General features: G+C 41.0%; 1 protein-coding gene across 1 annotated transcript in view; it reads left to right on the forward strand.

Annotated features, from left to right (window-relative positions):
• Positions 1-26,135, forward strand: part of KCNH8 (potassium voltage-gated channel subfamily H member 8) — a 406,714-nt gene that overhangs the window by 369,931 nt on the left and 10,648 nt on the right. The window contains exons 14-15 of the mRNA XM_027872528.1: positions 5,695-5,801; positions 8,447-8,523. Coding sequence (XP_027728329.1) covers positions 5,695-5,801; positions 8,447-8,523 — 184 coding nt within the window. The remainder of the gene's footprint in view (positions 1-5,694; positions 5,802-8,446; positions 8,524-26,135) is intronic.

Consider the following 26,135-nt stretch of genomic DNA (forward strand, 5'->3'; position numbering starts at 1 on the left):
TGGAGTCAAAAGACCTGGGTGGAATCTTAGCTTTGCTACCAACTAGGCATGTGACCTTGGGTAAGTTACTTCCTCTCCCTGGTTCTCATTTGTAAAATGAGAACTAGACTAGAAAATCTAGAACTGGGACTAGACTAGAGAAGCTAGACTAGAAAATCTCTGAAGTCCATCTTGCTTTAAAGTCCATGAACTCTGAAGATCAAGTTTTCCAGCCTCCTCATTATAGAACCACAGGTAGACTTAGCCAAGGTCCCGTCACACTATCCCCAAAGGGCTGAGTAAATGTAAGAAATGTCAGTGGTGGTCTCCCTATTCCATGTTGGCAGCTCTTAAGAAAAGTTTAATATGAAGGAGCTTTAAGCTACTGAATGAAGTTTGTAGTTACCAATGATTTCAATGATCTATTCCTATGCATGGATCCAATTTGTCCATGTAAATGAGAGGGATATGTGTGTGTGTGTGTGTGTGTGTGTGTGTGTGTGTATGTGTGGTGTATTTTCCTGATTGAGGTCAGTAAAAATATATATGAGCAGTACAACATGACTCTGGTCTTAATTAAAGACAATTCAATAGAATATATAAACATAAAGATGAGAATGAAATTAAGTTAAATATTAGCACTCCAAAAATGGAAAGCTCAGGCCATCGTGAAAGCATGCATTAGCCATAGTCAAGGTCACATGACCATGACTTCGCCAGCTCAATATTAGTCAACAGAGTAATAAGGCAGCCAAAAAAATTAATGCAATCTTAGGCTGAATTAAGAGAGGCATGGCCTCTGGGGATAAAAAAGAGATAGCCCAGCTGTTCTATGCCTTGGTCAGATAACATCTGGAAGAATGTATTTTTTGGAGGCAGCTAGCTACATGTCTTAGTGGATTAAGTGCTAGATTTGGAATCAGGAAGACCTGAATTTCAGTCCTTTCTTAGACCTCAACTAGCTTCATGACCCCAGATAATTCACTTAACCTCTCTCATGTCAATTTGCTCATCTATAAAATGGGGATAATTCTCACAGGGTTGTTGAGATGATATATGTAAAACATTTTGCAAAGATTAAAGCTCTGTGGAAATATTAGCTATTATTTGTGTGTTCAGTTCTTGGTGCCACATTTTATGGACATTCATTAGCTAGAATGTGTCCAGAGGAGGACAAGTAGAGTGAGGAATGGCCTCAAGTTCATTTCATGTGAGGATTGGATAAAGTATATGGGAATGTTTAACCTGAAGACTCAGCCAGGAGATGGGAGACAGTTGGTGTCTTTAATTATTTGAAGAGTTTTTCATGTGAAAAGAGCAGTCCACTTATTTTACTTGGCCCTGGAGGGCAGAGCTAGTAGGGGATGGGTAGAAGTTCCAAAGAGGTCAGTGGAGGCTTGATGTCAGGAAAAACCTTTCCAACAATGAGAGCCATTCCAAGGTGGAATGAGCTGCCTGCAGAGGTGCTGGGAACCCCCCTCAGTGAAAGACGTCAAGCAAAAGTTGGATGAGCATTGGTAGGGGATGATCTAGAAAGGATTATTTTTTCAAGCATAGGCTGGACCAAAATCCCTTTCATTTCTGAGTTGGTGATTCTGTGACTTTAAGGGCCCTGACAACTCTAAAACTATTATCCTAGGACCCAGTTCACAGATGCATTTGATTTCTAACCAATCCATATTGGTTATATAGCCAAAGCAATTTTTAGTAGGTAATTGACTATTGCAGCCTGCAAAGCTATCAAATAGGTTATTAAACAGGAATAAGATGGTCTCCCCTAGAGAAGGCATTGTTTAATGCCTCACACTCAGGAACCTGGAACAGAGTACGTGCTTCAACCTTACAAATAAGCGTGACTTTGCCAGGCAAGCCTTAATTTCTGAAGACCTTAATCCTTAACCTAAGGCCTGCTCGTGGAAAGGACTGGAATCTCTCAGTCAATTAACAAACACTCATTAAGAACCCTGTTATGGGCCACAGACCGTGCTAGATGCTAAAGATACAAACCAAAACTGTAGTGGTTCCCCACTCTCAAAGAGCCAATGTTATGTCACAGGAAACAACATTTATTTATATATACACATACAAATACACATGTACGTGCAAGCATGCACATATACACATGGTACGTGTGTGATACGTGGACACATGTGTTTGTATATATATATCTATTTCTTAAATGCATGCATGTATGTGTGTGTGTTTCCTGGCACAGGTTCCATGGATCATAGACTTAGGGCTGGAAGTAATATTAGAGGCCACTGAATCCAACTTATTCATTTTACAGATAGGAGAACTGAAGCAGGGACTTACTTAATGTCACATAAGTATTAAATATCTGAGGTGGGATTTGAACTCAGGTCTTCATGACTCCAAATGCAGCACTCTATCCACCACTACAGATTGCCACATTTTGTTCAGTTGAATACACACACACACACACACACACCTTAGTGCACACAAAGTGGTCACCATAGTCTGAGACAAAGGGATGCCCTCTCGTATGTTGGATTTGAGCTTTCCCTGGTCGGAAAGGAGAAAGCATCTCCATATCTCCCCTGCTTGGGAAGCTTGTGTTCAAGACTGATAGAGATCTTTTCAGAGTCGGGAAGAACTGTGAAAAAATGGCTATCCACCTCCTGGCAGAGGCATTAGGTAAGCCACTAGCAAGAAACAAGTGAAAAAGAAAGTGTGGGTAGTGGGGGGCAAACACTTGATGGTGATGGAAATGAGCTGAGTTTAACTTTTCCTAGGAACAAGGCAAAAGCTACTCTGTCTAAGCCCCAGTAAGTCAATAGCCATTGATTGAGTACTTACAGCACATACGGCCCTGTGATGAGTGCTCCAGTGGGGGTACAGCATAAGTTTTATTGGAGTACTGAGCCTGTGCAGCCAATAGACTGACTCCAGCCCAGGTTGTTCGATTCAGATAGCTCAACATTGCCTCCAAAATGGCTGGAATTCTTTCATCCCACCTGTACTAGTTGAAAAATGTGATGGTAAGAATAATTAAAAAAAAAAAAGAAATGCCCTTTGGGAGGGTACAGTTGGCAGGTTAAATCAGTTGCCAGTTGTCAAGATAAAGCTAAATCACAGGAAAAGTCCAACAACAGAACACTTGTGAAATGATGTCATTAGGGATATCAGAAGACACTTGTTGCTGATTAACAAAGGCAAGATGCAAACGTTAAGTACTGAGCAGTTCAGCAGTAGGTGAACTCACTGTAGATCAAATGTGTTTGGGAAGGTTTCATAGGCAAAGTGAAACTAAAGCTGGCCTTTAAAGGGTAGGTAACTAGAATAATAATAGTCAATATTTATCTAGAGCTTTGATGTTTGCAAAGTAGTTGACCTAAAGTTATCTCATTTGATTCTCACAGCAACCCTAAGAGGTAGGTGCTGTTATTATCCCCATCTTCCAAATAAGGAAACTGAAACTCAAGGAAGTTAAGTGACTTGCCCAGGGTCACACGGCTAATAAGAGTCGGAAGCTCAAGTCTTCCTGACTCTAGGTCGGTGAACTCTATCCAACATACCACCTAGCTTCCTCAAAAGGCAGAAAAGAGTGGGGAGTGACATGATTGCTGAAAGTAACCCCCAGCCATCCGTGGCTCTCTCTGTCCCTACTACCATACAGTTATAGGAGGAGAGAAGTCACTTAGACCTGGACAACATCATATTTCTGGGTACCTCTTTATAAAAGTGTTACACTTGACTTGTACTTATTTTATTTTTTATGTTTTATTAGTGAATTTTGTTTGTATAACACATTCATTTCCCAGAAAAAGACCTCATCACCCCCTTCATGGTACCATTCCCTGTAAAAGAAAAGGGAAGAAAACAACCCAGCAAAACCACCCTACGCTATAACTGTAACTGACATAGTATCCAGCGTTCCACACCCATAGGTCCTCACTTCTCTGCCAAGAGGAAGTCATTATGTTCCAACATCAGTCATTTGAAACCATTATTGACCATTGTACTTGATTGAAGTTCTGTTTTCTTCTCTGACAGCAATGTAGCCATGGTTTGCGTCATTCTCATCGCACCGCGTTCTTTCATTCTTCATCGATTCATACACATTTTCCCTTATTCCTCTAGTCTTCATTCACTGATGTTGGGTGTGAGTTTTTTGGTGTGTTTTTTTTTGGATGGGGGCAGGGAACTGGACCTATGATTTCATGGGTGTAGGTAATTCCCAATGAGACAACTGCTTATATCAATGCAGATTTGGATGTGCCCTGAACCTGATAGTTTCAGTAAATTGCCTAGAGCACCAAGACATTAAGTGATTCAGCCAGAGTCACACAGCCAGTAGGTAATCAGGGGCTGGACTTGAACCCAGCTCTCAAAGATTCTCCAACCATTATTATTCTCATTGCTTCTCACACTGTCATTATATTCCATTACATTCACATACTGTAACACATTTAATCACCCTTCCCCAACCAGTGAGCACCTACCCTGGGGCAAGGGGCAAGGTTTTGCCCCCAAAACTAATCAGCCGGATTCATTCTGCCTAGCTAGTTATTTTTAATCAAAACAACCAATCATTAACCCCTCCAAAAGGGTGTAGGAGGTCCTCGCTTGGTGCAGCCACTGAGCTAATGGTCAGGAACTGAGGGAGAGGGACCATGGCTGTCTCTTCTCTTCTTCATGTGTCCTCTGAGCTCCTACGGGCTAGGAGCACTTGCCTAAGAGAATCCCTCATTAACATTGCTGGTTCCACTGACTGAGGAAGATGAGATTAATGAGAAGGAATAGAGGTAACTCAGTTTGGAGCAATTACTCAGCCATCAGAAGGCACAGGAGACATTGATTCTAATCCTGCTGCATATCCATTTGTGAATCCCATGCACTTGACCTTAAGAAATTCTGAAGGCCAGAAGGGGGTCATCTAGGATGCTGCAATTGGTGAGCTAAACATTTTCATTCTGGGTGAAGCAGATTTGAAGGAAAAGTCCAGCTCTCAGGTGAGTAGAATGTTGAAATCTGAAGTTCTGGGTAGAATTTGTAATGAAATTGTTATTCTAAAATTGAATTCTAAAATTTCACCTCTACTGCTTTAAATATATATATATGTATATATATATATATGTATATGTACCTATGTATATATAAATGGCAGTGTGGCGTAATAGATGGAGTACTGGACCTGGATCCAGGAAGACCTGGGTTCAAGATCCACCCTAGTCACTGACTAGATGCCTTACAATTGGCAAGCCCCTTAACATCTTTCTGAGTTTAGCACAACTCTCTCAGACTAGAAGTTACAGAGGAATTATAATAAGCATTGGTGGAATAAGTTCTCACGCTGGAAATTCCCAAACTGTGAAATCATATATCCTTGATACATTTGTTGACATTTCAGAGGTTACAAGGCTATCTGGCCCTCTCTCGGGTTCAGTCTCCTTCTCTGGAAGACGAGAGGGTAGAACAATATGACGTCTGAGGTCCCTTCCTATTCTGAATCTATGATCCTTTAATTCCTATATGTCTGAGGCCAGATTAGAGCTCAGGTCTTCTTACCTCCAAGTCCTTCCTTCCATCAGCTAAACTAGATTGCCTCGCTATTCCTTCAAATGGTAGAAAAACATACTGATTTACCATTAGAAATATTCTCTATTGTGCCTTTCATAAATATTGAGTGCTTTGATAGAAAGCCCAGCTTGTTTATACACCTGTTCAAGTGTACTCCTTTTCATTTTTAAACAGGATTGTGGATGGAACGGAAGATGGAATTACTCATGAGGAAAGTCAGACTTTTGACTTTGGTTCTGAACAAACAAGGCAGGATCCTCGAGTAACTCCTCCTCTAGCAGGTCAGCCTTCTACCTAGTCCTCTCTCCAGACGTGTCCATTCTTTGTACCCAAAGGTGGGAGGACTGTCTTCACATCTTCCTCTTCTTAGGTGATTCTCAGCATGATTAAAACCTGGCCAAGATTGTGAACCGTTCAGGCTTTTGGTCTCACTTTTGCCTTTTCCATACTCCCATGGCCATTGTTATTGTTCTCATCTGCAATTTAGCAGATGATGCCTGTGGTTTTCAGAAGGCACAAATGCCTACCATTTATCAACTGGTAACTCTGTTTTCCTGTTTTAAAGACAAATCTAATCTGTTAAAACAATGTTACTCTGAGGAAATAGCATACTTTCCATGCAGTGGAGGAACATAGGTTTCTTCCATAGTTTATTTGGTGACAGCTCATTTAATTGGAGTGTATCAGGAGCTAAACTATATCAACAAGGACTTGAGAGAGCTTGGCTGTGCCCAGCCTTGTGTTTTTGCCTGTAGAAAGAGGTCTGTCAACAGATAGCTAGCAGGTGATGGCTTTAATCAGGGTTAAAAAAGAATAGATTTTCTGCATCTGGTGAAGGAAGAATGATTATGTGCTGAAGCAGCATCGATAATTCCAAGTAGGGATGCACCAGCTACCAGATGCAGCACCTGATCCTCCATTCCTTTTCTCTTCTTCCAAATGTGAAAGTCTCCCTAGCCACCCCATTCTGCCCCTTTGGTAAAAATGCGATAGTCATGACTGAAATTGTGTTATAGAAAACACCAAGCTAAGACAAAGTCTTTCTAATGATCTCAAATGTGGACAGGTCTATGTGATAAGATAGCAAGAAAGCATTCTACACAAAAATTTACCTTCATAGAAAGATAACTGAGTGGTCCCTGCAATACATAAGGTATACAGTAAGTTAACTAAGTTTGCCTATTTAGCATCAAATATAGCAATGATCCTTGAAACCAAATTCTCTCTATTTGATCTGGTTTCATGAGAGATGATCTAGAGTTCAATTGAACTGAATTCAGTTAGCTTTTATTAAGTGTCAACTGTGTGCTGGGCATTGCCTTAGGCACTGGGGATACATACAAAGACAGGAGCAATTTCCAGGCTGCATCTCCACAAGGGGTTGTTTCCAGGATGATGATTGAGAGCAATGGACTGGTAGCAAGGCTCTTGGCTTTGGGGTCCTGAGCTGTCTCTTCAGGGTCTGAGGGGAGATGGTGAACAAGTTGGTGGTGGTATTACGGCTTGCCTGGCACATTCTGCCTCCTCTCACACTCAAGGTGCCTTGCTACTTCAGCTAGGCCAGCTTACCTGCCTTGTTTGGCATCTGGCTGATAATTGATGGAGACAACTGGCCCCTCTTCCACATGATTTGCTTGCCTTAATGATGGCTGTGATGGAATGGGATAGAAGCAGGGCTGGGGGTCTGGGGGGACTGCTGTTCCCAAGACTTGTGTTCAGAGTCCTGAGCCCTCAGAATTAGAAAAGAAATACTTCCATGTAAAGTATTGTTAGAAAAGGAGAAGATGTTTCCTCTCAAAGGCACATTGTGATCTTTCCCCTAAGAATGATCCAGGGAAAGAGTAATGAGGAGAAAATAGGGGAAAAGGTATTCATTTACAACCAGTAAGACTGGTGTCCCTGTGGCTATTGGCCATAAGGCCGTCTATTTACTGGAGTTAATATCATAATGGAGAGGCAGTATGAAGCAGTGACAGAGAGCCAGTCAAAGTCAGCAAGATCCGGGTTCAAATCCTGCCTCTGACACATTCTATGTGACCTTGAGCAAGTCACTTCCCATTGGCCCCAGTCAACTTTCTAAGACTGTAAGTTGTGAAGCAGTTGATAATTCCCATTAGTAGAAGAGTCTTCTCCCTAGGCATTCCCTCCACAATGAAATCATGGCTCTGACCCCCCAAAAAATTATTTCAGTGAATATATATCAAATGTCAGTTGGTCAGCAAGTCAAATTACTTTGTTTTTCACACATAGCTGCTGTCAACAATGTGTTAGGTACCACACAGAGTAGATTCATAGTATGATAGAAAAAACACTAGCTCATGGAATCAGCACCTGGGTTCAAAACCTGTCTCTGACGCTTAAAACCTGTGCAACCTCGGGCAAATCACTTCATCTTCCTGAGCCTCAGTTTCTTCATCTGTAAAATGAGGAGACTGGATTAGATGACTGCTGTGGTCTCTTTTGCTTTTAGATTTATAGCCAACGATTATGACACCAAGCTTTGTCATAGTGTCTAACAATCCAAGTTAGATGAACCCTTCCCTCTCCTCAACACACACACACACACACACACACACATACACTGTCTCTCTCTCTCTCTCTGTCTCACACACACACACACTCTCTCTCTTTCTCTCTCTCACACACACACACACACACACTCTCTCTCATACACACACACACACTCTCTCTCTCTCTCACACACACACACATACACTGTCTCTCTCTCTCTCACACACATACACACACACACACATACTCTCTCTCTCTCTCTCTCTCTCTCTCACACACACACACACACACACACACAGACATCAGGATAGAATGGAAGGAATAGCTCAGGTTTCCTGCCCCATGTTAAATCACCTAAATCTAGGAATGTGACCCTGTTTCTAATGGATTCATTTGCTGTGTGTGTCACTTGCAGATCCTGAGCTTGGTGCAGCAGTTCTATTTATCAAGGCAGAGGAAACAAGACAACAGATCAGTAAACTGAATAGTGAGGTAAGGAGATTTATTTTGCCTGGGAACAGTGGGAGTTAGGGGTCATACCCAGGGTGTTTTGACTTACTTAACTGTGGCTGTGTGTGTGTGTGTGTGTGTGTGTGTGTGTGTGTGTGTGTGTGTATGTGTGTGTGTGTGAATGTGTGTCTTCTAACTCATCTGAATTTCAGGAAGTGTAAGTAGAAAGTCAAGCAACTAGGTGACGTAGCAGAGAGTGCCAGGCCTGGAGTCAGAAAGACCTGAGTTAAAAATCCAGTCTCAGACACTTACTAGCTATGTGTTCCTGGGCAAATCATTTAACTCTTTTTGCCTCGGTTTCCTCTTTGTAAAATAAACTGGAAAATGAAATGGCAAACCATTCCAGTATTTTTAACAAGAAAACCCAAAACAGGGTCACAATGACTCAGATACAAATGAAGTACCTGAACAACAGCAAAACATGGCAAAAGTCATCTGTGAGGTGATACAGCATAGGGACAGAAGCACTAGACTGGCCATTATGACACCCCAATGATCACAGACTTGTTACTTCCTCCTCCCTGGGCCTGTTTTCTCATTTGTAAAAAGAGGGGCTGTTTTAGATAATCTCTATGATCCCCTCCTTTCTAAATTCTTTTAATCCTTGGTAATCCCCTTGTTTCAAATAGATGGCACTAATTCGCAATAAAAATGATAATGAGTTTTAGGGAAAAATAACCAGTGAGTGAAACTCATGAAATGTGAAAGAAAGCTAAAATTCCAACTCCAGACAACTTTTGGTTGTCTGTGGTGACATGAGAAAAGGTGAAAAAGATAGTTTAAATAACAGGTGCAGCTCAAAAAGCACCTATTATGTGAAACCTAGCGTAATTCCTCCTAGGTGCTGTCCATCTCCCCAAAGTCACCATGTGTTTACTTGGTACAAAGTTCACCTCTGTGGAATTATCCATCATGTTCCTCACCCTATCCCCTCCCCTAAAAAAAAAAAAAAGAATATAAACTCCTTGAGGACAGGAAAGAGAATGTTTCTCTTTCTACCTTTGCATACCCAGCACTTAACTCGGTTCCTGGTATATGGTGGACACTTAATAAATCCATGTTGATTAGTGGATTGATAGATCTCCAAAATATGATTTTAGTCACGAGTTTCAACTACCTAACTGCAAGTCTTGTTCAAACCTCTCAGAAGTGGTAATGTTAATTGATTTCATTTTTGCCCTTCCCCCCTCCTCTCAATACCTAGTCCTATATTTCATAGATTCACAAGATCACAGATAGAAAGATAGAAGTAACCTCTGAGCTCATTGAGTCTAGCCTTCCCAATGCACATGGTTATTAATATTTAATACTTCAATGAGTCAATGATCTCAGTAGTCTGAACAGTCTGTCCATCAGTGCAGATCAAAGCCCTTCCCTCTAAGCCTTCTTGTCTTGAATGACCCCTCTATATCCTTTAAATCTTCTAAAGAGGCTATATTCAATGCTCTGTATACTTCTTTTCATACTTTGTGGTTTCAAGGGCAACCCTCCATCTGTCTATTGCTTATCCCTTCCTCAGACTCCTTGGCTGACCCACCTCCTTTTCTAATTATATGAGTCCTTGATCTGTCTTATGTAACTCTACTCATATGCCCACCATTCCTGGTATTTTCCTTAAGTTTGCCTTCACCCAACCATGTGGTTTTCCATGGCCTTCTGGGTATCCTCTAATTTTGACATTTCTGAGTTCATGATGTTCCATCATCCTTTGCTATATAGTATCAGTGGGATCATAGTAATTTATGAAAATGAACTTCTGTAACAATGAGTATCTTGGGATCATTAAAATTGGTTCCAAATTTCTCATCTGCAGTCAGTCTATCATAATCTCCTCCTCCTAGTCAATTCTGAATTCTGTTCATTTGATAATACTGTAGATTGTTTGTGGGGTGGGGTAGAAAGGAGTGATATAAATATATATAGAGAGAGAGATATGTACACACATGTGTGTGTGTCTAGAAAGAGGGGGGAGAGAAAGAAATGGAAAGAGACAATGAGACAAAGAGATGCCAGAGAGAGAAAGAGTCGATGCATGTATCCTACTGTTGATTGAGTTGCCTGCATATGAAACACCAAGTGGATTAAAATACCTATGGTCCTACTTATGCATGATATGCAGTTGGATGGACAATCCATAGAGCTAGTGTATCAGATCTTGGATAGACACTGAAAATGCAAACTGGACTCAGGATTGAATAAGTAGAGTAAAACAGTAAGTTGGTTTGCCTTTGGGTAAATGAATGATTCCTTTAATGAATCCAAGCTTCTCCTCGAAACAGAAGTTCAACTTTTTAAATTCAGCGTTCCATTCCTGTCGTTGTATGGCTGTGACTCTTGGAACATCACTATTAAAGGTAACCTAAAGGTCATTAGAGAAGCTGATTGATGGTAGGCATGACCAGGTTGTCACACATTAATAATAATCATAAATTGTTAGCATTTCTAAAGAATTGTAATATTTGCAAATAATTTTATATATTACCTCATTTAATCTTCTTGATAACCCAGAGATTTAGGTGTTATTATTATTCTCATTTTGTAGGTGAGGAAACTGAGGTTGAGAATGATTAAGTGATTTACCTATAGTCACACAGCTAGTAAATATCTGAGGCAAATGAGAAATTCTACCAGAGTACTGATATTCAGAGAGTCACTGTATGACCAGAAGGAAAAAAATAAAGGTGAACCAGTTGGAGAACAAAAGCAAAGGATGCTTGTGTCTCCATCCATTGAAACCCATCCTTGAAATGGAAAGAGTTCTAGAGCAGGGGTTCTTAACCTGGGGTTTTTGAAGATTTTTTTTTATATTTTGGCAACTCTATTTTAGTATAATCAGTTTTGATCCTATACATTTTATTTTATCCATTTAAAACCATTATTCTGAAAAGGAATCCATAGGCTTCACCAAAGAGGACTATGATATAAAAAAACGTGTAAAGAAGGACCCAGGGGAAAGCCTCTCAGGATGCTAAGTGGATTTTCAATGGGAGATTTATGGGGTAACAAGGATGAGACGCCTAGAGGATGGACAGGCAGGGATGGGTGGTAACCTGGATTGTTGGGGTGAGTATCCACATCAATCAGATTGCAGATACACCAAATAATCAAACTAAGATATATACATAAAGAATATGCCTACATCATACATATATATATATATATACACACATATATGTGTTTGGTTATGTGTGTATATACATACATGGGCAGCTGAGTGGCACACTAAATAAAGCACCAGGCCTGGAGCTAAGAAGACCTGAGTTCAAATCCAGCCTCATACACTCACTAGCTGTGTGACCCTAGGCAAGTCACTTAACCCTGCTGGCCTCAGTTTTCTCGTCTATAAAATGAGCTAGAGAAGTAAATGGCAAATCATTCCTGTATCTTTGCCAACAAAAATCCCAAAGGAGTCAACAAAGAGTCAGGCATGACTGAAATGACTGAACAACAACAGCAACAACTACGTGTGTGTGTATGTCTGTGTTTGTGTATATGTATGTATGTTATGTTCATCTCAGTGCTTTCCTATATACGTGTGTATGTACATATACACACATATATACATATATGGGAAAGCATTGAGATGAATATAATATCCATATACACGCAACTCCTTTAGCAGCTATCTAATAATAATAATAAATTCTTTTTACGTAGCACTTTAAAGTTCGTCAAGTACTTTACAAAGATTATCTCATTTGATCCTCACAACAACCCTGCGGGACAGGCACTCATTATTATCTTCAATTTAAGGATGAGGAAACTGAGGCAGACAGAGGTTAAGTGACTCACCCAGGGTTACGCAGCAAATATGTTTCTGAGGTAGGATTCTAATTCAGGTCTTTCTGACTGCAGATCCAGTGACCTTTCCATTGCACCACCTAGTAGTAGTTATAGTCTACTAATAAACAATTAAAATGTCCAAAAACCAGTCTGCAAGGAGCAAAAGGTGGTCATTTGAATCCCTGAGACTTGACTCTATACCGTATCCCCAAAGTAAAACTATGTAAATGGGCTTTGGTATGGAGTACCGATCATTATAATCCATTGACTTTAGCTAAAGAATCCTAAAATAATAACTCACTTCCTGTAATAGTTTCATCTTTACAAAACCCTTTACCATGGCTCTATAAGATATGTGAGGATCAAAAACATGAAACTACACAGATGATTAGTGACAATTCATTCTCTTGACCACTTCTGTCCAGTATCTTTTCCATTACGTGTCATAGCCTCCTCTGCTTTGATTCCTCAGGGCTACTTCCCACATCAAGAACAATTGAATCCTTTTCTCTCACCTGAAATTGTCAAACTAAAGGTCGTTTAGTGACCCCAACCAAAAAATTGGAAAAAAAAATTAGCATGCATGATTCTTTGGGAAAGAAATGCACTTGCTCATTCCTTTACCTTCTAGGAAAAGGAAATATTTTCAAAGTTAGGGCATATAAATTAATGTATTATGGGAGTTTTTTTAACTAAAAACATGGTCCAATGACAGACCATTAAAGCTAAAATCCACATTAAAAAAAACAAATATTTCCCCTATGGTCATTGTCTACTTGATCATCATCACTTTCCCAGTGAAACTGCATAAATTCCTAAACTTTGCCATGCACAGTGGGTGATAAAACAATGAGGGAGCAAATTTTCCCTCTCTCCCTCAGAATCACTTCATCAACCTGGCAAAAATATGGTTTCTTGAGTATTCCATCCTTTATACCTAATTCAATTCGCAATTAGCCCACACATTGAGTAATGTAGTAAGACACACAGAAGACCTACAGAAAGCAGAAAAACACATCATGGCATGGAAAATGTACTTTGTTCTACCCTGATGTTTCATTTCTTCCAAAGTCCTCCAAAAGTGTATGGCATTGTCATGCCCAAGGCCATCCATCTTTGAAAATAACACACACACCCATTTCTGTTATTTCAATACAGTGATTGAACAAAGCATTTATTAAGTACCTATTATTTACAATCAATGAATTAAGCAAGTAATCCTGAAAGTTCTGGGAATATAAACACCAAAAAAGAAAAAAAAAGAAAGAACAAAAGAAGGAAAAAGAAACAAATACTGTCCTCCAAGAGCTTACAGTCTCCTGGTCTGTTTCTAAATTCCCGTATTTCAAAGACTGGTCTGATTTTCCCTCTTTTGAAAAATTAGGAAAGGAGAGGAAAGGGTCACTTTATTATCTAATCCAATCCAGCAATTCCATATTAATTATATGCTATGTGGAAGGTATTGAGCTAGTTGGTAGGAATACAGAGACATAATAAAAAAGATCCTTTGCGCTCTAAAAAGTGAAAGGTCCCACAAATGTCCCTTTGTATCAGTAATAATTTTGTATTATAAGCACTCCATGACCTTCCATTCTACTAAGGGTTTACAACAGGTCAACAGAGAAGCATATATGTGATATTTTGAGAAGGGAAAGAGTAATGACAACCAATGATAATAGGATAGGCTTCCCATAGGAGGTAATAACAAGTTGATTCTTGAACCAAGCTAGGGAGTCTAAGAGGTAGAGGTGAGGACACCATGCATTTCAGGTAGGGGGTACAGCTTTGCAAGGCCTGCAGGTAAGATGATGAATTTGATGAAGAACAAGTAAAACAATTTGATTAGTATGTACAGGGTGAGAAGGGGAATAAGGTGTAATAAACCTGGAAAGGTGGTCATAACAACAATAATAACTAGTATTTATATAGCATTTTAAGGTTCACAAGACACTTTAAATATGTTAGCTCATTTGATCCTCACAACAACCCTTCAAGGTAGGTGCTATTATTATACCCACTTTACAGATGAGGAAACTGAGGCTGAGAAATGATAAATGACTTGCAAAGGGTCATCCAGCTAGTAGGCGTCTGAGATTGGATTTAAACTCAGGTCTTTCTGACTCCAAGGCTAGCACTCTATCCACTGTACTGCTTAGCTACTTAGGTAGGTAGGATGCAGTTTATGATGGGCTTGAAATACCAAGTCAGTCAGTAAATAAACATTTATTAAGAGCTTATTATGTGCCAGGCACTATGCTAAGCACCAGGGATACAAAAAGAGGCCAAACATAGACCATGACCTCAATGAATTCACAACATCGGAGGAAACAAACATACAAATATGTACCAACAAGCAATATAAAGGATAACTAGGAAATAAGAGAGGGAAGGAACTAATTAAGAGGGATAAATGCTTCCTGTAAAAGGTGGGATTTTAGCTGAGATTCAAAGGAAGTCAGAGAAACTAAGGAGCAGCAATAAGAAAGGAAAGAATTCCAAGCATTGGAGACATCCAGAGAAAATTTCGGGAGCCTCTTGGGAGATGGAATGTCTTGTTGGAGGCAGCAACATGGTGCAGTGGATAGAGCACTGGTCTTGAAATAAGAGAGATTTATCTTCATGAGTTCAAATCTGGCCTCAGACACTGACTAGCTGTGTGACCCTAGGAAAGTCACTTCACCCTATTTGCCTCAGTTCTTCGTCTGTAAAATGAGCTGGAGAAGGAAGTAGCAAACTGCTCTAGCGTCTTTGCCAAGAAAAGCCCAAATGGGGTCACAGAGAGACCTGTTGGAGGAACAGGGAGGAGTCCAGTGTCACTGGATTGAAGAATACTTTGCAAAGAGTAAGATATAAGAAGACTAGAAAGGGGTTGAGGGAGGGGGAAGGTTTTAAAGTCCTTTGAGTGTTAAACAGAGGATTTCGTATTTAATCCTAGAGGTGATATGCAGGGAGGTGACATGCTTGGACCTGCACATTGGAAAAATAACTGATGGCTGAAGAGAAGATGGATTGCAGTGGGGAGAGACTTGAAGCAGACATCAGCTGGCTACTGCCATAATCCAGGCATGAGATGATTAGGGCCTTTACCAGGGTGGTGGCAATGTCAGAGGAGAGAAGGAAGTGTATTTGAGAGATGCTGAAAGGTGAAATCAGCAAGCAGTGGCAATAGATTGGATGTGGGGGGTTGGGGCTGAGGATGACACATAGGTTGTAAACCTGAGGGATTAGAAGGACGGTATTGCCCTAAATAGTAATAGACAAGTTAGGAGGGGGAGAGGGTTTAGGGGGAAAGTTTTAAGCATGTTGAGTTTAAGAATTCTGTTGGACATCCGATTTGAGACATTTGAAAGGCAATTGGAGATTCAAGATTAAAGGTCAACAGAGAGATGAGGGTAGGATAGATAGATTTGAAAATCATCAGCAAAAAGATAGTAATTTAAGTCCATGGGAGCTGATGAGATCACAATGTGAAGTAGTACAGAGGGAGAAGAGGGCCCAGGACAGAACTCTGTGGGACACTTATGGTTAGCAGGCATACTCCGGATGAAAATCCAGCAAAGGAATCTGAGAAGCAGTGGTCAGATAGGGAGGAGTGCCACAAAAAAGTGGCGAGCTGAAAAACCTAGAAAGTATAAGGAAAAGAAGGTGATCAATAGTGTCAAAGCCTGAAGAGAAGTCAAGAAAAAGGAGGATTGAGAAAAGGCAGTTGGATTTGGCAACTAAGAAACCATTGGTAACTTTGGAGAGAACAATTTCGGTGGAATGATGAGGTTGGAAGCCAGATTGTAAAGGATTAAGAAATGAGTGAGAGAAAAGAAACTGGAGGCATCTACTGTAGATGGCCTTTTCAAGGAGTTTACCCACAAAGAGCAGAAGAGCTATAGGATGATAACAGGGTTAGAAATATCAAATGAGGGTTTTTTGAGAAGAGGGGAGACATGGGCATGTTTATAGGCAGTATAAGGGGAGAGTTTGAAAATAGTGATGACAAAGGGGGCAATCTGTTGGAGGAGACTCCAAACTGAGGATTTGGGGGTTTATCCTATAAACAATAGGGAGCCACTAAAGGTACCTGAGAACATAGTGATCTTCCTCTGAGCTATTTAGAAATCCTCAGATACACATAGCCTTCAAGGATAGGAAAATACATGATATCTGTACATTGAAAAGTTTTCTGAGAAACGTGGAAGCTCTAATAGGAAAACTCATATGCTGAAAATTCTTGAGCTATGCAAAAAAAAAAGGCAATTCTCTGTTGATATGTAGATTTTATAATCAACTGGCTAAATATGGGAAAAGCAAGAGAAGAGAAATAAATTCTCATAATAACCCACAGTCACAGTTAAGTGCCTCTAGAAAGATGCATAGCAGCTGCTACCATTAACAACACTTGTAATGTCATTTCCATTGCTTACAAAAGAGTAAGTAATGTTGCAACTCCAGGGTGCTCCCTTTGGAGGGAGAGTCACGGAAACTCACAATGGAACATACTTCTGGGCATACAGTAGCTCAGTGCCAGGGTGGTTATACCTAAAGAGGATGGGACTCATTGTTTCCAGGGTAGTTCTATATAAAACAGTTCAACCAGAAAAAAACACTGGGGTCAATTGAGTGTGATTTGGCTTTCCCTGTCTATGTCTTGCCTTTATCATAGAGACAGACAATGTGCAGCTGGATGATAACAAAAATTATATACCTCATGAAGATACAACTTTCAAATCCACCATAAGATCAAAAGGAGCTGGTTAGTGTAGTGGGTAGAGCACTGGACCCAGAAATCCTTAAATTCAAATCCAGCCTCGGACACTTACTGGATGTGTGACCTTGGACAAATCACTTAAACTCAGTCTGCCTTAGTTTCCTCAACTACAACATGGGGATCATAACACCTACCTCCCAGGATTGTTGTGTTGCTCAAATGAGATAAATTTTGTAAAGTACTTTACAAATCTTACAATGTTACATTGATGGTACCTATTATCAGTGGTAGTAGTAGCTATAATAGTAGTAGTAGTGGTGGTGGTGGTTGTAGTAATAGTTGTTGCAGTAGTAATTGTAGTAGTAGTTACTGTTGTAGTAGGTAGCAGTAGTGGTGTTAGTAGTAGTGGTAATTGTGGTAAGTAGTAGTAGTTAGTTGTAGCAATAGTAATAATAATAATAGTTGTGGTGGTGGTAGTCATAGTAGAAGACCTGATTAAATTGTCAACTGAGTGTGTAGTGGAAAAAATACCAACTCTAGAGTCTGAGGATTTGGCTTTAAATCCCACCTCTAATGCTTTCTGGCTTTGTGACCTTGGACAAATCTCTGAATCTCCTTGGGCCTCAACTTCTTTACCTATAAGATGATGTAGTTGGACTAGATGGCCTCTAAAGGTCCCTTCCAGCTCTAAATATGAGTCTATCATTCTGTTACACAGCAGGCTTGCACTCACCAGAGCAGACTTCACGTCCCATCCAGCTGTTCACCCAGGCCACCATCTTGCCATCGGCTCTTAATACATGTTTGTTAAATGAATAATCACTTGGCTTCCGTGGACCTCAAGGGCCTCACCTACAAATTAGCTCTGGGAGATACAGTAAGCAGATCAGTTTTGCCATTGGATGCAGCACTGAATTCTCTCATATACAAGAAAGATTGTATTCCTGCATGACACACTGCAACAAAAGATTGTTCATTGTCCTTCAGAATTCACTTAAGAACAATAATCCCTTTATCTCCTCTTCCTTTTCTTAGATTGCATGATTCATAAAGTTAGAGTAGGAAAGATCCAGATCATCTAATCTAGGTATTTTTAACCTGGGGTTGATGAACTTATTTTGCATATTTTGATAACTATATTTCCATATAATTGATTTTCTTTGTAACCCTATGCACCTTAATTTATGCATTTAAAGCCATCATTCAGAAAAGGGTCCGTAGGCTTCACCAGACTGCCAAAGAGGTACAGGAAACCAAAGAGGCCAAGAATCCTTAATCTACCAGAGGTGGGGAACCTGTAGCCTCAAGGCTGCATGTGACCCACTAGGTCCTCAAGCGAGGCCCGTTGACTGAATCCAAACTTCACAGAACAACTACCCTTAATAAAATTTAGACTCGATAAAAAAAAAATACACCCAAGGACCTAGGAGGCCACATGTGGCCTCAAGGTTCGCCACCCCTGACTAGCCCAACCACTTCATTTTACAATTAAAAACACTGAAACCCAGAGAGGTTGAATTATTTTCCCAAAGTCACGTAGCTAATAAGTGGCAAAGTTGGGATTTATTCCCCCCAAGTCTGCTGTCTCTAAATATAGTTCTCAGGCGCATTCAGCTGCTACTCACTTTTCTCCCTTTCAGCTACAACTTACTTTGGGTCCACGAGACCCAAAAAGAAAGAAGTTCAGATTTAATGATGTAAGCCCAAAAACTTTCTTTTATTTTCCATCAGAATTGTTTCTCTTTGAGAGATAGTATGGCATAATGGTTAGAGAGCCAACCTTAAAGTCAGAAAGACTTAACTTCAGTTCCTACCAATGGCATGCCATGGGCAAGTCACTTAACCTCTGAGTGCTCTAGGCAACTCTCATAGACTGTGAGTTGCAGAGAAAGTATCACTCTGCATTGATAGAAGCAATTTCCTCATCTGAAAGTCCCCTATATTGGGGAAGTCACAAGTCCATTCCCTGTCCTTTATTATTTCTCTTTGAGACAATAAATTAGCCAGTAGCTATGCTTCTAAAATGTTAAAAGAAGAAGCCATCGTTGTTCAGTCTAGTATCCACAAACTGACACGGTAAGACCTTGCCCATCACATTTTTGCTCAAAAGATAGTTCAAGGATGCCTACCATGCCAGCATTTTATGTAGTGCATAGTGCCCAGTTAGCAAAAGCAGCTGCCTGGCAGGGGAGAGCTGCAAGAGCGAGCCTTTGTGTGTGTTGTCTAGGAGACACCTGGGAAAGGGAGTGGGGGTGGGTATGTTGAATCCATTTAGATAGGACAATGAAGCCTGTTGAGTAGCACAAACAAAACAGGACTAATCAAGGTTAGTCTTCAATTACTGCCTGACTTTCTGAAGGACTTTGCATGCCTCTGGTTTTATAGCTAATTTCTGAGAAGCTTGAGAGAAATTCAATCCAACGTTTTAAATCAACAAATTCAATTCAACTCAACCTAAGTGCCTTCCATATGCCAAGTACTACACTAGGCTCTGGAAGAAAACACTTGAGTCAGTAAATTATATAAAGCTGCAACTATGCCTGCCAGGTACAGCAGAAAGAATATCAACTCTGAAGTCAGGGAGCCTCTGACTCTCATTACCTGTGGGACCGAGGAAAAATCATGAATCCTCCCGTGCTCTCAGTTTCCTTCTCTGTAAAATAAGGGAATTGGACTACATGGCTTCTGACACTCTTCTGGTTCTAGACCTCTGATCCTAAGGAAATTCATTGCATCCATTATCTCATTAGACTGCCAACTTCTCTCTTAGTTTGTAGAATGAGTGAACTTACATGATATACGAGGCATAAAATGGGAGTCTCAGGATTGCTGGCACATATAAATATTGACAATCTCTTCCAGTCTAGTTCTGCTGCCCTGAAACTTCCTGCACCGAGCTGGAAGGCAAGACCAAAGGTGGCTATTTTGGGATTGGGAAAACCCAATTTACCAACTTTCAGATCCCATTTGTTTGCTTGAAACTTTTACATATGTGTTCAATTGCTGTTCACTCCACATTTGGGGTACTTAGGTTCATCTCCTGATGTGTATCCAATGAATTAGCTGCCAAAATGATTTTCCTAAAGTGCAGGCAGGTCCAACCACAGTGCCCCTTATTCAATAAACTTTACTGGCTCCCAACCACCTTTGGGATCAAATATAAAATTTTCTCTTTGAAGTTCAAAGCTCTTCATCACTTAGCCTCCCCCAAAAAAATCTTCCCAGTCTTCATATGCCCCTTATCCTATGTATTTTGTGATCCAGTGACACTGTCCTCCTCGCTGATCCTCAAACCAGATACTCCATCTCCAGACTCCAGGGATTTTCACTGGTTGTCCCCATGCATGGAATATTCTCCTTCCTCATTACCACCTTCTGGCTTCCTTTAAGTCCCAGATGAAACCCCACCTTCTGTAGGAAGCGCTTCTCAATCCCTCATCATTATAGTGCCTTCTTGCTGCTAGTTATTTCCAATTTATCCTATAAATATTTGTTTGTTTGCACATAGTTGCTTATATGTTGTATCCCCCCATTAGATTGTGAGCTCCTCAAGAGCAGGGATGATTTTTTGCCTTTCTTCTATCCCCAATGCTTAATTAGTACAATGGTTGGCAGTTGAGTAGAACAAATAAAAACAGATTAAATCCTACTGTGGTAGGTGTTTAATAAATATTTATTGACTGAATGATTGTGGAAATGAGAGGTCCCATTCCATGAATATCCTTCTCAACAGCATCATGGATATTTGGCAAACCAGTAAATTAGTAAGCCTGTAAAGACCATTTCCAAATGACATCAGAATATTACCAAACAATGTAGGGACTTTTTTAAAAAGGTAAATTGTGCCGGTCCTAACCACGCACACTCATTCAACCAATTCAGCCAACCAGGGTCATACTCACCTATCATCGGAGGCCACCCAGGTAAAACCAGAAACGAGCCGATCGGGGGGTGCAAAAACCTGAACTTTATTCATTTATCATCACAGCAAGGCCAGGCAGGAAGGCACACGCGTGGGCAGGAACAAAAGCCGACTCCGCCCCCCTCCCTGCAGCTCTTTTTAGTACCTTCTTCGTCCCTCCTCCTCAGCCCGCCCATAGTGACTCGTCAAGGATCAAATATCAAAAAAGGGATGTCCATCTAGTGTCCAGACAAAGGGAGCATACGTGGCATAGGAAGTGGGTCCCAGAGATTTGGAAGGAGGCGTGAGGGATTAGTGCATAGTCAACGGAGAGTACACGTGACGCAGGAAGTCGGGTCCAGATACCGGGGGGAGGTGTCTGGGGTCGGCATAGTACCTAAAGAAGGAGGCTAGGCAGAGAGAGTTCGCTCTCCGCCGTCCCCCTCCAAGCGGCACAGTCCTTGCCTAGGGAACGCGCGCTCCGGCCACTTCCCTGTACCCCGCTGCCTCCCCAACCTGTCACAGCTCCATCCAGCACCGCTCCAGTCTCGGGAGCGTGAGCTCCGGTTACCTCTCTGAACCCAGATCTCATCCCAGTGAGCTACAACTCTGCCCAGCACCGCCTCTGCCTCGGGAGCAAGAGCTCCAGTTACTTTCTGGTACCCAGTTTCCGTCCCATGTTGGCACAACCCCCATCTGGCAGTAGCTGGCATCAAACAGTCCCTCACAGTAAATGACTTCTAAAAATCCCCTTTTAGCATAAGATTAATCTCCTTGACTTCTTATTTAAAGTTCCACTAGATCTGACTCCAATATATATTTTTTTAACTTTATTTCACACTATTTCCCTTCATGAACCCTACATTCCAGCCCAACTGTACTGCTAGTCATTCCCCAAACTTGGTACTCCATCTCTCACCTCTGGGTATTTGTACAAGTTATTATTCTTCATGCTTGCAATGTATTCCTTCCTCAGTTCCATGTTTCAGATATGTTGTATCCCTTTAAGTCTCGTTTCAGACACCCCCTCCTCTGTGCTTTTCCTGATTTCCTCCCATCCCCTCCAGTTATTAGTGTCTTTCAATTTTCCTTGTATAACACTTATTGGTGTCCATGTTGGGTTCCCCACTTTCTCTGATAGAATAAAAGCTCTTTGACAGCAGGGAATGTTTCATTTTTGTCTTCACATCCTTAGTTCCTAGCACAATGCTTTACCCTTTTTTTAGAAAGGGGAAAGACCCTGGAGTTGAAACTTGTGACTTAAATCATAGAGGGAACTCTCAATGTGGAAACATACCTCACAGATGCATATCGGCAACTCTTACGTAACTTATAGGCTTACAGAGTTGCCAAGCACACTGAGAGATTAAGCTCCTTAAACACATTCTGTGCCTAATAAACATTTATAGAATTGAGATTGAAAGTAGATGGAATATTTACAAGTATTGTATATTGGAAATTATTTTCTCTCTGTTGCCTCCCACTCTAGTACATAGTGAATTAGAGCATAGCCACATGTTCAGACCAGCTTAGGAAAAAAAATCCAGTTGAATTCAAAATAAGTGTCTGCTAACTGTTGTGTCAAGAGATGAACAGGTCCTCAAGAAGGCCAGATGGACCAGTGCTATGGATTATCCCCCCCAACTCCCTGTTATGGTCTGGACAATAGATATTTTTTCATCTACTTGGTTTTTCTTGCGTAGATTCTTAGGCTAAACTCCATTAAGTGATTATGTATCTCATTAAGGAGGTTTGCTCTGGGGACTTTATGCAGACAGGACAATGTCCTCCCTAAATAAGAACATCTGGAAAACTTCACCATATATAGGAAATTCCCCCTTTCATTGGTGCTCTGCCCTACATATTCTCTATGACATTGGCAAATACCTTCAGTGAGCCTGTTTGTAAGACTTACAAGGGAAGATTAAAAAAAAATCCACTGGTAATTTTCCCTGATTGTCACAAAGCTTTTTTTTTCAGCCACAAAACTTCATGATTGGTAACTACATACTGTGTAATAATCCTTAGCAATTCATCCCTAATTCATTTCCTTGACTTCTCAAACTCCTGTCTCTGTGCTTATGCCAATTTCTGGTCTCCATAATACATATTCTCAGCTGGATCATGTCTCTCATTTGCCCATCTTATGCCTCAGATCCTCAGTAGGATAAAAGGGAGCCTCACATTAATCAGCATGTATTAAATTGTTCATTAGTATATCCTTTCCTCCACTTTCCTCCTTTCCTTCCCTTTTTTTCTTGCTATATTGGCAGCCAATGAGAGGTGTCAGTGTTCAAATTTGTGGCTGCCTTAGTTTTTTTTTTTTTATCATCAATGCGTTCTTTTTCATGAGGTTGAGAGTGAGATTGTCTGTATTCATCATCTCTAAAGCTGGAAGGGGACTTAGAGGTCATATAGTCCTACCCTTCATTTTCAGGATGTAGAACCCAGAGAGGACTCCAGAAATGAAGTGACTTGCCCAAAGTCTCACAAGTAGTAGGTAGCAGAGCAGCAAGTAGAATCCAGTTCTTATGGTTCCAAACCATTGATTTTTCCCTTTTACAGCTTTACCTCCCCACCCTAACCCCACCACAAACAATCCTTCACCAATCCTTTCTTGTATATCCTTGGGGCTGGTTTGAACCAGCCCTACCCATGATTTCAACAGTTTGGGGAACTATTGATAAGGAGGTACTAGTCACATCTGAGAACATAAAAAGGCCTTTTATCAATGCAGATCAGCACCATTTCTATGAATTATAAAGTTGGAAATTTCCTGGGTACTCTCATGAGATTAAGTGACTAGCCCAGAGTCACACAGCCAGTGTGTGTCAGAAGCTACAGACCTTCTTGACTCTATCCACCATGATATGCTGTCTCTGTAGGAATGATGCAAGAGAGAAATACTGGCTATAGTCTAAATCTGAGATTTCATCTGTATAAGGAATTCCTAGAAGAGGAAACACCTTCTACCAATGCATGTTGGCATCTCCTTTGTAGCTTTTAGAGAGTTGAATAGATGACTCAGAGTTTAAATGACTTGTCCCAGGTCCCACAGCCAGTTTGTGTCAGAGGTAGGAATGATTTACCACATATGAAGTGAAGCCTCCAAAAGTTAGGCTATCCAGAAGCAGAGCCTAGAACCAGACATGAAGGATTTGTTCCAAAATTAATAAATTACTCAGGCTACCAACATCTTCAATAGAAGTGAAGTAGCAACTGTCTGGGGATTTCTGAGTGTATGACAGGAATGGTCATAAGTTTGCCTACCCAAAGTGGTCTGGTAGAATTCCCATCATGCCAGGTTGTAGGGATATTTCCATGAGAATTACACCAGACTCCTGCTGCTTTCAGGCCTTCTACTTCACTCAATGTTATTCAAGATCCAGACCATAGATGCTGGATCTCTGTGAATATTTGGATGTGAAAGAGTTTCTTCATAAGGCTGCTCTTGAGAGAGGAGACTAAGCATTTCTCAGCTCTGGGGCCACTGATGGTGAGCCCAAGAGCCCCTGGCTTTGCTTCTGGCCCTCCAATTATACCATTTCCTACACTTGTATGAAGCCCCTCAGTCCAAGTTGTCATTGACAGTATCTGGTACAGTTTGGGGTGGAGGAGAAGAAAAGATAGAACTGGAAAGAGATAGTTCTTTAAAGGAAGCCCCTCTCTACCCTGCCATCTACTCACTGGAGAATCAATGGTTCAGAAGGCTGCTATCTGAAGAGGACGGAGCCTTTATCCTGACTTTGGGTAAAGGCTGTGAGGCTCTTTTGGCCTTTTAGTACTGTCAGAGGAGACCCGAAAACAAAGGAGCAAAGCAGCCAGAAAACTGATAAATAATAGATTAGACCAAGCCAACTAAAATGTAATGAAGTTGTCCATAAGGGTCTAGGTTTGCAGAATTCACTACAACCTCCCAAGCAATAACTGTCAAGGGCCATAATTGGTCATTTTGTATTGGTAATGCCATTACTGTAATCTTGTTCTTATTGAATTTAAGAGGCATATCATACACCACTTCACAAAGTGTGGCAAAGATAAAGGCTGACAAAGCCCTTTTCCTGGACGTCATCCTCAGCTCCTCAGCTTGGCCCCTACCCCATCCCATCTGTTGCCAAGTCCCATCAAGTCTACCCTTCCAACTTCTTTCTTATAAGCCCCCTACTCTACTCTGATATTGTCACCACCCTGGTGCAGGCCCTTATCACTCATGCCTGGAATATCACAATAGTCTGCTGGTTCATTTTCCTGCCTCTGTCCAGCCTCCACTTGGCTTCCTAGAGTAAGTGAAGTCAAGTCAACAAGCATATATTAAGTGCCTACTATTTTCTAGGCACTATGCTAAGCACTAGGGATACAAAGACAAAAAGATTCTGACTTCAAGGAGTTTACAATCAAATACAAGCAGCAATTACTAACAAGTTATATGCAGGATGAATTGGAAATAATCTGATCGAGAAATGAATAGTATTTTAGGGAAATGGGGAAGTCTTCTTGCAAAAGGTGGGATTTTAGCCTTGACTCGAAGGAAGCCAGAAAAACCAAGAGGTAGAGATGAAGAGGGAGAGCATTCCATGTATGAGGAAGAGCCAATGAAAATGGAATTAGAAGACGGAGCACATCGTGAGGAGCAACATGGAGGCCAGTGTCACTAGACTGCAGAGTGCACAGAAGGGAACAAAGTGTAAGAAGAAAGAAAACGTAGGAAGGGGTCTGGTTATTAAGGGTTTTCAAAGCCAAGCAGAGAACTTGATATTTGATCCTACAGGTAAATGGAAGTCACTGGAGTTTTATATGAGGTAACATGGTCAAACCTGCACTTTAAGAAGGCCACTTTGATAGTTAAGGAGAGGATGGACTAGAGTGGGGAGAGACTTGAGGCAGGGAGATGAAACTCAAAGTCTATTGCAATAGTCCAAGTATGAGGTGAGGAGGGCCTGCACCAGGGCGGTGGCAATGGCAGAGGAGAGAAGGTGTTGTACAGGAGAAATGTTGTGAGTGGAGAACTAAAAGAACTTGGCAACATATTGGATGTGAGGGATAAGAGGGAGTGAGAAGTCAAGAATGGCACCTAGGTCATGAGCCTGGGTGACTGGGATAGTGATATTGCCCTTGACGGCAATGGGGAAGTTGAGAAGCGATCTCTTCCTCTCCCTCTCCCTCTCCTTCTTCCTCTCTCCCTCCCTCCCTCTCTCTCTCTCTCTCTCTCTC

The sequence above is a fragment of the Vombatus ursinus genome, unplaced genomic scaffold, assembly GCF_900497805.2.
Source record: "Vombatus ursinus unplaced genomic scaffold, bare-nosed wombat genome assembly UNPS02014799.1, whole genome shotgun sequence".
Lineage (NCBI taxonomy): Eukaryota > Metazoa > Chordata > Mammalia > Diprotodontia > Vombatidae > Vombatus > Vombatus ursinus.